This window comes from Felis catus, chromosome D1 (genome assembly GCF_018350175.1).
Source record: "Felis catus isolate Fca126 chromosome D1, F.catus_Fca126_mat1.0, whole genome shotgun sequence".
NCBI lineage: Eukaryota > Metazoa > Chordata > Mammalia > Carnivora > Felidae > Felis > Felis catus.
The window spans coordinates 56,952,725-56,965,185 of record NC_058377.1 but is presented as its reverse complement, the minus strand read 5'-3'; the positions used below and the strand labels follow the sequence as shown (position 1 = coordinate 56,965,185).

Sequence of the window (12,461 nt, the reverse complement as noted above, 5' to 3'; positions counted from 1 at the left end):
ATTTCATCCATTGGTCCCTTCTCCATGCTGAGCTCTGAGATGACACCACAGGAGACCAGACCAGTCCTGAGCTCAGTTGCTGACAGTTAGGGGGCTCAGAGGAGCGTCAGCCCTCTGACTGCTAAGTGAAATTCAAAGGAGAGAAAAGGAAGCCATGAAGGCTTCCTGGAGGGGACAGAACCCAAGCTGAGCTCTGGCTGTGCTGTGCTGAAGGAATAGAGTCAAGGGGAGAGAGCACCTCAAGTGGGGAAAAATGTATGAGCTAAGATACTTCCACCGGATACATCAGAGAATGAATACAGCCCCAGACACAATTGGACTTACATTTATTGAACACCTACTGCGTGCTGAATGCATGGCAACATGGACAGAGAAGTTCCTCCAGAGAAGAGAGACCCCAAAATAGCTCACAGACTTGGTTCCAGGGGAACTTGAACAGAAAAGGGGAACACCTGCATAAAGAGGAGAGGGGCGGGGAGGAGGAGTTTGGGTAGGGACATTCACAGAGACTGCAAGTAGAGATTCATTCCTTTTACCACCTATCATGAATTTGCTATGCTGGGGGCAGAAGGAAGACGAAACAGGGCAAAATGACATGGGAGCTAATTAGTCCCAGAAAAGGACAATACCATGTCCTGTCACAGAGGGGACAAGGCCCCTGGGCCCTGGTTGACTGGGCCCTGGTTGATAAGGCTTTTCTTGTTGCAAATAACTTTCCATTCACATTGTCACAACAGCTCTGAGAAGACTAAGAAGGATAGGAATTCAGAAGCCCGTCTACTTTCCAGAAGTTGACAGAGGCGGAGAGAGGTCCAAGGTCACACCATACCCATTCTGGCGTCTGTAGCCGGCTTCAGTTTCCTGGGGGCAGGATGAGATTCCCTGTTGCACTGGCCCCGCTAAGATGCGGCCAATACCTTGGACAAAGGCCTGGGCAAGGAGCCTGGGGCCAGGTCCTAGGCTAAGCCCAGACAGCCACTGGCTTTGAGGCAAGTCCCTGGCCCTCTGGCCTCAGACTCCCCACTTATAAAACATGGTCATTGCTTTGTTCTCTGGTACCTGATGTTTCTAGGTTCTCCCTGGGCCTCCATCTTCAATTGAGATGTCTAGCTCCCCCTTTCCCCCCTAAGGCTGCCTGCTGTCCTACAGCCCCTTCTCAAGGAGTCCATCAGCACACCAGGAACCAGCCGCCATGGGGTCCTAGAGAGGGGGCTCTGGCCTTGGCAGTTGGTTTGTAATTCCTCAGAGGCTGGAGGCAGAAAGGGTTCTATGCAGTGGGACAGGGAAGCAGAGACCTTTCCATCCATCCTTCCATCCACCCACCTACAGTTACTGCACACTCACTGGTGCTAGCTCCTGTACTGGAAACACAATAGGAAGAAAAGCCAGTGCCTCTCACCAGGGAGATGTCAGAGCTAGGGCTTAGCGTTGATATGGGCCAGGAGTGGCGGGAGTACAGTAGCTGAGGGCACAGCCCCAATGGCTGTTTGAGCACCTGTGCCCATATGAGAAAAGACATCTCAGCCTGTTACTTATACAGACCAAGGGCATGGTGGAGGGCAGGAATGGGCTCAGGGTGTGTTGTCCAATCTCTGGATGCATGTGCTTGCATGCATGGGTCTGTAAGCTTGCCCCTCAGAGAATGTACCCAGGAACCTACATAACAGAAAAATGAATATTCAAGTGTGTATGTGCTTATGAATGTATGGACACATACCAGGATGTACTCAAATCTATGTTAACATGTATGTATGTTACATGTATGAATGAGCTTGCATGTACTCGCATGAGTTTTATCTGAGCCTGCCTGCAACCATGTGCGAGCTTGTGCACACCTTCCTATACATGTGTATGCACACTCAAGTAAGCATGAGTCTGTATTTCCTCACATGTGGATGTACCTTGGGCTGTTCATGTGTCAAACTTGCTTCTACATGTACAAGTACACATGCGTGTACATCTTATAGACATGTCCAATCCTGCACATGCAACTTCTTGTTCTCATCTGCTAAAATCTGGGAGTGATTATGGGAATGGGGAGAGAGATGGAAGGGGGAGGGGAGCTCCCACCCCCCACGCCAGCATCAACAGACCTGGTCCTTGATGTTGTTGGTCTTTGCCTGGGACCCGGCCACCGCAGGGTCTGCCTCTTCTCCTTAAGTGGTATTGATCTGTTGGCCAATCTGTTAAATATAACCTCAGGGAAGAAGTCAATCCAACAACTGTCCCTAATTCAGGAGAAAGACTAACTGATTCCTATGGGGGGGGAGGGTGGAGCCTCCATCCCAACCAGCTCTGCTGATACCAGAATGGCCTGTGGATCAAGTGTCAGCCTCTCCAGCCTGAATAATTCATGTCAAGGCAAGGAATGCTCCCTTCTCGGGAGCCTATCTCTTTAAATCAGGTCTGGAGCTTCCCAGTTCTGAAAAAAAAAAAAAAAAAAAATCCAGAACAAAACAAACCTATAAGCAGCTCAGCCATGGCCCCCTCTGAGACCCCCCACCCCCTCCCAATGCTTCAAAATCTACTCCAATTCTCCAAATCTTTGGAACTCCAAACCCTCTCACCCATTCACCATTTACAGGTGGGATACCCTGGAAGGGAGGAGGGGCAGTCAGTGGTATCTAACAAACCCAGGCTCCTGAGACCCAGCAGAACAATCAAACGGGTGCCCAAGTACTGGGAGGGGACAGCAAAGAGCTGAATCACCACACCCATCAGGTCCTAGGGCCTAGGAGAGTGCTTGGGGGTGGAGTCCAGCCTGGTGGAGGAAACCAGATGTAAGAACTCCCTGCAGAGCAGCCAGTGAGTTGGGGTGGGGGGAAAGAAAGGAGGAGGGGGTGTCGCTGACACCCCTGGGTGAAGGTAGGATGGGGTTGAGAAAACGTTGGTCCCACAGGACCTGCAAGAGTGGTGACCCAGCCAGGCCTAATGTAACTGGGGTTGCTGAGGGGGGAACCAAGGCTGGGGATTTTCCAGTCTCTCCTAGCACAGACCTCTCCTTGGCCACACAGATCAGGAAGAGGCTGAAAGATGAGTAACTTTCTCAGCCCACCCCTCACTCCTGCCTGTGTTTGAAGGGGGAACTCTAAGGTCCTCCCCGCAAATTCTCGCACTGTGGTGCTGACCCACCTGCCAGCTCTCCCCTGCCCGGCCCCGCCCCACACGTGCCTTAGAGGGAGGAGGAAGGAACCAGCTTCAACCTGGGGGGATGGGGGGAGATGAGGGGGAAGCAAGTCAGAGGCTCGGAGAGCCAAACTTCTCAGCAGCCCCGGAGCTGGAGAGTGGGGGAGAGAAAGCGCAGCAGCGGAAAGCTCTGATTCTCCGGAGCCTCCCACCCCTCCTCTGGGCGAGGAGGGCGCGGAGGCTCCTCTGGGGGAGGAGGAGGAGGCCGGGAGGCGGGGAGGGGGGAGACAAACCGACAAACCCTGCCCACTCGGCTCCAAGCCCGGAACGGCCGCGGAAGTCGGAGGCCGGCGCGCAGGGCGAGGAGGGCACCGGGGGCGGGGGGCTCCGCTCCCCGCCTGACCCCTCTCGCCCCAGACAGGAAAGTGAAGGCTCCTCGGACTTTAGAGCCAGCGGACGGACAGACCGCGACCGCCAGCCGCTCCGGGTCAAGGACTTGCCCCGGCCGCCCCCCTCCCCGCCCCCCAGGCGCTCCGAACTCACTGGTGAGCGCGGCGGCCAGGGCGCTGGATGCCGGGGCAGCTGCGATGGCCCCGCGCTCGGGACAGCCGGAGCAAAGGGGGCCGCTCCTGCCGGGGCTGCTGCTGGTGGCGGCGGCGCTGAGCCGGCCCGCCGCGCCCTGTCCCTTCCAGTGCTACTGCTTCGGCGGCCCCAAGCTGCTGTTGCGCTGCGCGTCGGGCGCCGAGCTCCGGCAGCCCCCGCGGGACGTGCCGCCCGACGCGCGCAACCTCACCATCGTGGGCGCCAACCTGACCGTGCTTCGCGCGGCCGCCTTCGCCGGCGGGGACGCTGACGGGGAGGAGGAGGAGGCGGCAGCGGGCGGCGTGCGCCTGCCGCTCCTCAGCGCGCTGCGCCTCACGCACAACAACATCGAGGTGGTGGAGGACGGCGCCTTCGACGGGCTGCCCAGCCTGACGGCGCTCGACCTGAGCAACAACCCTCTGCGCGCGCTGGGCGGCGGCGCCTTCCGCGGACTGCCCGCGCTGCGTTCCCTGCAGCTCAACCACGCGCTGGCGCGGGGCGGCCCCACGCTGCTGGCCGCGCTGGACACCGCGCTCGCCCCGCTGGACGAGCTGCGCCTGGTGGGCCTGGCGGGCAACGCGCTGAGCCGCCTGCCGCCCGCAGCTCTGAGCCGGCCGCGCCTGGAGCAGCTGGACGCGCGCCTCAACGCGTTGACCGGCCTGGGCCCCGACGAGCTGCGCGCGCTCGAGCGCGATGGCGGCCTCCCCGCGCCGCGCCTGCTGCTCGCCGACAACCCCCTGAGCTGCGGCTGTGCCGCGCGCCCCCTGCTGGCCTGGCTGCGCAACTCCACTGAGCGCGTACCCGACGCGCGGCGCCTGCGCTGCGCCGCCCCGCGGGCGCTGCAGGACCGGCCTTTCCTGGACCTGGACGAGGCTCGGCTGCGCTGTGCCGACGGCGATGCATACGGTCGCGGGGAAGAAGTGGAACTCGCCGGCCCGGAGCTGGAAGCCTCCTACGTCTTCTTCGGGCTGGTGCTGGCGCTCATCGGCCTCATCTTCCTCATGGTGCTCTACCTAAACCGCCGCGGCATCCAGCGCTGGATGCGCAACTTGCGCGAGGCCTGCCGGGACCAGATGGAGGGCTACCACTACCGCTATGAGCAGGACGCCGACCCTCGCCGCGCGCCCGCTCCGGCTGCCCCCGCCGGCTCCCGTGCCACTTCCCCGGGCTCGGGCCTCTGAGTGGGCCCCCCCCCCCAACCTTGGGGGTTGATGGCTGTTCCTGCCAGCTTATGACTTTACTGGGGCTGTCTGGCTTGAAGCCATGGGTATGAGATACCCGCGAGTTGGGGGCTTCGAGACTTGCCCCTTCCCGGCCTGAGACCTTTGGATTATGACATCCCCCCGACCCAGAGACCCCAAGCTGTACCCCCTCTCCCCAGCCTCTGAGAGCTCTCACCATCAAAGATCGAGAGACACCCCCTTCTGATTTCAGAAACCCTACTTGCCCACCCCAAGCTCTGACACATCCCTCCTAAACCACCAAAAAGCACCTTCCCTTTTCAAGACTCTCCAGGAAACTTTGTCCTTCAATCCGAAAGCCCTGAGACTGCCTCCACCACCCTGTACTTTGAGGCCTGCCCTCTCACTGGGAAACCATCCTAGACATTACTGACTCCCATCTCCAGCTTGGAGACCTCAACTTCCTTCCCAGGGCTCAGGGACCCTTACATCCCATTCTGGTCTCAGAAGCAGAGCACCCCCACCTGAAGGTTTTTGTGGACTTCGAACCTTTTTTCTCATGCTGGAGCTCTGAGCCCTCCATCCTGCAAACACCCACATCCCCAGACTCTGAGGGTTAGGCACCCTCCCCCAATAAGGGGATGTATTTCATACTGCCCACCACCGCAGCTCTGGCTCAGGCTCCTCCCTTCCTTGGCCCAGGCTTGGGGCTCAGCTCCAACGGTCTCCCATCCCCGGGACAGTCATACCCCATTATAGCCTTAGTATGGAACCAATCCTCAGCCTTTCTCACCGGGGCTCTCTGATCCCCTAATACTCAGTGCTTGTCCCTAATCTCCAGACTCTCAGGTCTTCACCCGGATCTGAGTTTAATCTCCCTGCCCAAGTTTTAGGCTATCTATCCCCTCCTACGCCCATCACTTGCATTCACTATCCACCTCTGCCATTCACTGGGTCAGGATCCTGTGAGGAATCCATTCCTGGGATGTGCCCACCCTCTTTCCTCCTAGGATGAGCTCTCCAGCCCTGCAAGGCAGGTGCAGGTGCCAAGCGTCCTCCAACCATACTGGCCCCAACCAGATGCCCATGAGGAAGGAGAGACGCCTGGGGGTTCAAAGTAGTTGGCTGGGCCTCAGAACCAGGGTCACCTGTACATTGTGGCCTCAGAGAGAGGTAGGGGAGGGGCTCTGAAGGGCTGGGAGCTGCTCTCCACACACCCTTTCCCACCCATGTGACTCTTTTCTCCCGGGGTTTCCTTGCTGTCATGCCCCCTCCCCCATGCCTTTTGGAAGAGGTGAGGGGCCTCATTTCTTGTCTCAGGCACAAGCCATCCTGTTTAGGGTCAGAGCCTCAGTGCCCTGCCTTCTGCATGATCCCAAAGCACAACTGGTGAGTGGGGAGGGGGCTGCCTCTCCTTGACTCCCATCCCCTAGGTCAGGCAGAATGGCTGGCCTGTGCTGCCTCTACACACAGGAAGGCTCTCCTCCTTCAACATACTGGCTGAGGCCTGCCTTCCCACCCCCCACCCAGGACATCTGGATCTCCCTTGGGCAGTTTTCTATAAAGTCTGCAATAATCTCGGATACTCTACTCTTGTAAGTGGTGCCATGTCATTCCTGCTGACCTTGGGGCATTGAAGGAGGTGGGAGGGGACACTTGGGAGGGCGTTTTGGACCTCCCTGAAGTGAGGCAGTGACCTTTGGTGTCTCCGCCTGGCGTATGGGGGAAGAGATAGGCTCTGACTGCATGTAGCAGGCATGGAGGGACTTCCCACTGTGATTGCATTGCTCCCCAAGCCAGCCTGCCTTTTATCCTCTGAGAGGGGGTTATCCACAGCTCACGTGGGATCCTACACTTCCTCTACATCCTCTTAACCCTGTCATTCTTCCTCATCACTGCGGTGAGGGTGGCGGCTGTGGGGGAGATGCAGTTGGACTGACAAACGCTAGCATCAGATGAGGCTCTCGGGGAGGAAATCCAGCTACAGAGAATCAGAGGCGGTTAATTCAGGCGGGAACAGAGGGATCATGATTTGCCACTTTGATATCATCCCCTCTGATGAGTTACCTGACATTCCCTTATGACCTGTGCCATGCTATGCTGTCCTGGCTAGAGGGCTAAGGACTGCACCTTGGGTATGCAATAGGAAAAGCAGCCTAGAGGTGGAGAGGGGTGGGTGTGGATAAAATGACCCCTCGAGATAATGTGGAACAAAAAGACAGGTGGGTTCTGGGCCAGTAGGGCCAGGGTAAGCGGCGTATCTCCTGCCCTAAAGTCCCCAGACTGGATTCTTTTGCATTCATGGTCTTGGCGCCCTAGAACTACATGGCAGAAGGCTAGAATTCTGGCATTTTAGAATCTTAGGGCCACATAATTTTAGAAATAAAATCTGAGGTCCTGGAAAGGACCTCAGAGGTAAAGTGGGAAGCCACCTAGATCATCCCAATAAGGAGCACCCTCTTTCGATGAGGAGCTCACTCCCTCCTCTCCTGGGAGCATCCCTCTCATTGCCAGAGGAGTCTGCCTGGGACTCCCTGACAGTGGCAGCTCTGCCCCGGGGCCAGGAGTGTAGGTCACCCACGATAGCTCTTCACAGAATTGGAGATGGTGCCATGAGTCTCCTTATCTGTTCCCAGCAAATTCCCTACCCCTTCTCCCAGTCATTCCTCATGAGAGGGGGTCAGATTCTCTTGAAACGTTCCGATCTGTGAATGACCCTCAAAGGGTGCCCTGCCAGTCCCCCAGGACAAAACAGTAATGATCTCTCTAACACAGGTTAGAGAACAGTGTCTCTAACAGGTCACCTCCCCAGTTCCAAAGATATGCCCTCGTAAGGTAACATAAGACTGCAGTGAGTCCTGGCGAATAAAGCATGCTGTTAGCTGTGGGTTCGTTGTCAGCAAAAATCTTTGAGGGTTTTATATGAGAGCTGCTGTTAAGCTAAGTACCAAATCAATAGTTGTCAAAAATCAACTAATTGAGTGCCTAATGTATGCCAGTTCATATTTAACCTCGGTGCCATTCACTGATTCCCGTTAAATGTCATTTCTGGGCTGCCATTCTTCTTGCAGCCTGCCAGTGGCCTTTGGCCGTATGGGACTATCAACAGGTCCCCAGGGCCCCTAGCCTTGCCTCCCCCACAAATCCAGCCAGCCATTCAGCCTCGACTGAATACAACTTTGCCAGTTGTAGAGAAGCTAATGACCCAAGGAGAATCCTATTTAATCATGATCTAGGGAAAAGAAGTCCCAGGAAACAGAGCTTAGAGTAGGGGCCCCTGGCCCAGCCTTGAGAGGCTTCTACTTAGAGGAAGTCACATTTGAGCAGGGTTATTGAAAGAGGAGTAGGATTTTGAAGAACGGAGAAAACTCAGAAGTATCAGCTGGGCAAAGAACTGGAGGCAGGAAGATCTTGTTAGTCTGAGAATTAGAGAATACCATTAATGGCTGGGGTTAGGTAGGTGGGTGTGCGTACTTAAGTCAGATCTGCATTCCTCACATTCCTCACTGGGAGGCTCTGGAGGGATCTCTTCCCTTAGAGGATATGGGAAGCGGGATCACTGCACGGTGCCTCTTCCTTTTTGCTCCCTTCTGCCCATCCTTTTTGTGCCAGACGCTGGGCACTGGAGACAGAGAGAGGAATCAGACCTAAGCCATGCCCATGGGAGCCCGGATGGGCAAGGAGATAAGGGCTTCCACAGGAGCCCAGAAGAGGCCTTGCAGGAAAGGATAAGATGGAGGGGTCTGGCTGCCCTGACCTGAAACCCTGATGCCACCCACCCCTCCGGACGGTCTCAGCAGTGCCGAAGTCTCATCCTTCGAATGACCAGCCTTCCGCGCTAATCGTAATGCTTCTTATGCTGCTGGAAGTCTGAGGTGGGCAGGGGGGTGCAAGGGCCAAGTGCCAGGGGGAAGGACTCCATCTGGTTTGTCCCCCTAAAGAGAGAAGAAGGAGAGAAAAGGTGTGTAACAGTCAGAAATGTGATAGACATGAAACCAGCTCCGCTCTTTGAGAAACATGTCAGACACCCCGGGGTTTGTGGCCCTGTAAAAGCTGAAATTTCCTCTCAGAAACAAAGGGAAGCAGTGGCCTATCTCCTTGAGAAGACTTTGACCTCCGCAGCCCCTTTCCTACCCATGCCCTTCAGGTCTGCTGTGGGAACTAGGAAGGGCCCGGCTAGAGTCCAGAGGTCTGGGTTTCCATCTGAGCTTGGCATTATTTGCCACACCATTTGGTCCTCCGTTACAAATACTAGTTGAGACCCTACTGTGTGCCGGGTGCCGGAGATACAACAGTGAACATGGCAAAGCTGGCTCCTGCCTTCCTGGCCCAGTCCAACATTGACCTTGGACACCCCGTGCCCCTCTCTGGTTCCAGGTTCTTTTTGTCCAGGCTGGGACTGGACTTGTGACCTCCAGAGGTCCTGCCTGCTCTCACTGAAGGTCATCTCCTTCATTAAGTCTCTGCCTGGCAGACTCATGGCCCTAATTTATGGACATGGCCTTTGCTGGACTGGGAGAAGCGATGGGGCAGTTAATATTTCTGTGGTAATGTGCTTGGTGGCCTTTGGAGTCCCCTCCTCCACCCCCCCTCACCATCCCCACCCCCTCCTTCGGCACCGTCCCAGGCCAATTCACCTAGGGCCGGCTGGTCCCATGAGACCACTTCGACTAACCCTTCATTGTATTGATGGGGAAATTGAGGCCCAGAGAGTGTAGGAGGCCAGCCAGGTCACCCCAAGTGTCAGAATCAAAGCAGATCCAGAACCCAAGATACCTCTGGGGCCATCCCTGCCCTACTCTAGGTTTGAGTATCTGGCAGGGCTGTCTCGTCTCCTCACTCTCTATCTCCATCCCTCTGGTCATTCTTCTTAAAGCCAGACCCAAGCCTGAGGTAGCCTAGAGATGGGGCGGGGGGAGGGGAGGGCAGTGGGGAGGGGAAGCCAACAACAAAGGGTTTGGAGGACTTTGCAGCCTCCCATCAGCAGCTTCCAGCAGGCCTTGGAAACCTCTTGCAGGCAGAAACCCTGCTAGGGAGTATCTCTATCCTTCCCTGAGAGAAATGAAGGGTTTGCTCTGGAACCCCAAGCTCTGTGGTCCCCACGTATAAAACTCATTCTTCCTGAACCTCAGCACCTGCTGAGATGGACCAGATCCTGCTCCTGTCCTCAATAAAGACTGGGTCACTGTGATTATGGAAGCACATGGGGCCCCTAAATAAGGTGACCAACCAAACCAGAAAACTTTGGAGAGTGAAAGAGGCCACTGTTAATAGTTATATTGGGACAAGAATAATGTAGGACTGTTCCAGGCTGGTGGGCCTTGGACTCCAGTGACTTTTAACAAGACGTGAAGGGGAAAAGAAAAAGTGCTAGACTGCTAGACTAGCTAGTCTACCAACACTAGATAACTAATAGACTCTCCGTCCTTGACCTTATCCTCCAGCCTCCTTGAACATCTATTCTCCAGCTACACCAAACCACTTAGATTTTAGTAACTGAGCCCAGTGATTCCAGACCCCATACCTTGGCTCACCTGGTACCCTCTGCCTGAAATGCTTTCCCTATGCAGAAAGCATCAGGACATCTCTAGTCCCCTCTGCTGTCCTCCCCTCACCTCTTCTTCCCATCACTACACCCGCTAGACCTTTATTTGTATAGATTGGTTTTCTGGCCCATTGTCCACACCGGACCAGAAGTTCCCCTCAGGGGTTGGGTCCAGTTCCCTTTTGGGTTCCCAATCCTGGAGGACAGAGATTTGTGAGCACTGTTCTTGCCCCACAGAAATCCAAAGCACCAGGGAAGAAACATCACGCAGGGCTCATGGCCTCCCCCTGCTGCATGTCAGATGCCCACTCCCTTTGGCTCCCATAACCTTCCACATCACTGAACTGAGGTTGCCGTTATAGAAGATGCCTGTATGGCTAGCTCCTTGTTACTGTTTAGTAAAGTGAGAAAGCAGAAAGAAAATGCGGCTGTAGAATATGCAATCGTGTAAAACATAATTTATCCTTAGCTCCTCAACTTTGGCTTTTTAATACAATTCTAACTTTCTGGCCCTCCATTTGGAATACTTGTCCATCATCCCATCTGGGTTTGACCACTGGCTCAGCCAGCTCAGTCACAGGTCTTGGTTCCTTTACCCAGAGAGCTGCAACGACATCTGTTGGCCAATTTGTGGCAAAGTGGAACGAGTTTTAATTTTTCTTTGCATACATGCGCCATCTGCTGGTGAATATAGGAAAGTTCCTTCTTTTCAGTTCTTCACAATCCATTCAAGTATTTTATAAGGTGCCTATTATGCGCTATAAGCACTGTGCTAGGAAGAAACTGGGGGTTGTTCTAGGCACTTTATATATATTAACCCATTTTATTTTATTTTATTTTATTTATTTTATTTTATTTTATTTTAATTTTTTTTAACGTTTATTTATTTTTGAGACAGAGAGAGAGGGAGACACAGAATCGGAAGCAGGCTCCAGGCTCTGAGCGGTCGGCCCAGAGCCCGACGCGAGGCTCGAACTCACGGACCGCAAGATCCTGACCTGAGCTGAAGTCGGACGCTTAACCGACTGAGCCACCCAGGCGTCCCTATATTAACCCATTTTAGCCTGATGACAGTCCTATGAAGTAGTTATTATTATTCTTATTTAGAAATGAATAAAATAAAAAGAAATGAAGAAACCAGACACATAAAATGTGAATGATTTGCTCACACTGCTAATATGGCCACACTGCTAATAAAGGGCCAAATTGGGCTTAGAACCCAGAGCCCATGTGCTTATACCATAAACAAGCAAGACTTATGAGGGAAATAAACAGAGTGATATAAGAGCAATGGGGAAGGATGTCTTTGACTAGGGTAGTCAGGCAGACCCCTCTGAGAAGATGGCTTACCCTGACGGATGGGAAGAAATGAGTCTATAGGATCTATCAGTCCGAGCAGAAGAAACAGCAGGTGCAAAGTGCTGAGACTGAATATTCAAATATCGAATGGGAGGCCAGTCCTAGCCAATGTCCATAGCCTCTCCTCACCTGCCTAACTTCTTCTCATCCTTCAAAACTCAGTTGAAGCAATTCCTCCTCTAGGAAGCCTGTCTTATTCTCCATCTTACCCACCCCACCTATACCTGATGACCCCTACTTAGTGCTCTCATGGCATGCCATGACTACATGTCAGCCCCATCTCCAATATCCCTCAACAGCAATTCCAAACCTTTGTTGTCATACCTTATCCTCCTATGAATCTGTGAGCTCCTTCAATGGGTTATATTATTTATCTTTGTGTCTTTAAGGGTCCATCATAAGTTCCAGCAAATGGCACATGCCTGGTAAATATTATTTGCAGTCTGTGATATAAATTGTTTACTTTCTTTTTTGCTTTATTAGTTTTTTTGCTTTTACTTTTTTATTGAGATTCAGATTTGCATAAAGTAAAATCCACTCTTTTGGGCTTACAGTTGATTTTGACAATCAAGATATAGAACAGTTCCATCATCCCTCAAGTCCCTCCTGTAGTCTCTTTGTAGCCACCCTCAATCCCAGCCCCTGGCAACTAGGGGTCTGTTTTCTAT

General features: G+C 54.0%; 1 protein-coding gene across 1 annotated transcript; it reads left to right on the top strand.

Moving 5' to 3' along the window:
* Window positions 1-3,260: 3,260 nt before the first annotated feature.
* On the top strand, window positions 3,261-6,479 carry TPBGL (trophoblast glycoprotein like). Its single transcript, XM_023239432.2, has one exon. The coding sequence runs from the start codon at window positions 3,714-3,716 to the stop codon at window positions 4,887-4,889; it is 1,176 nt and encodes a 391-aa protein (XP_023095200.1). The 5' UTR covers window positions 3,261-3,713; the 3' UTR covers window positions 4,890-6,479.
* Window positions 6,480-12,461: the final 5,982 nt, after the last annotated feature.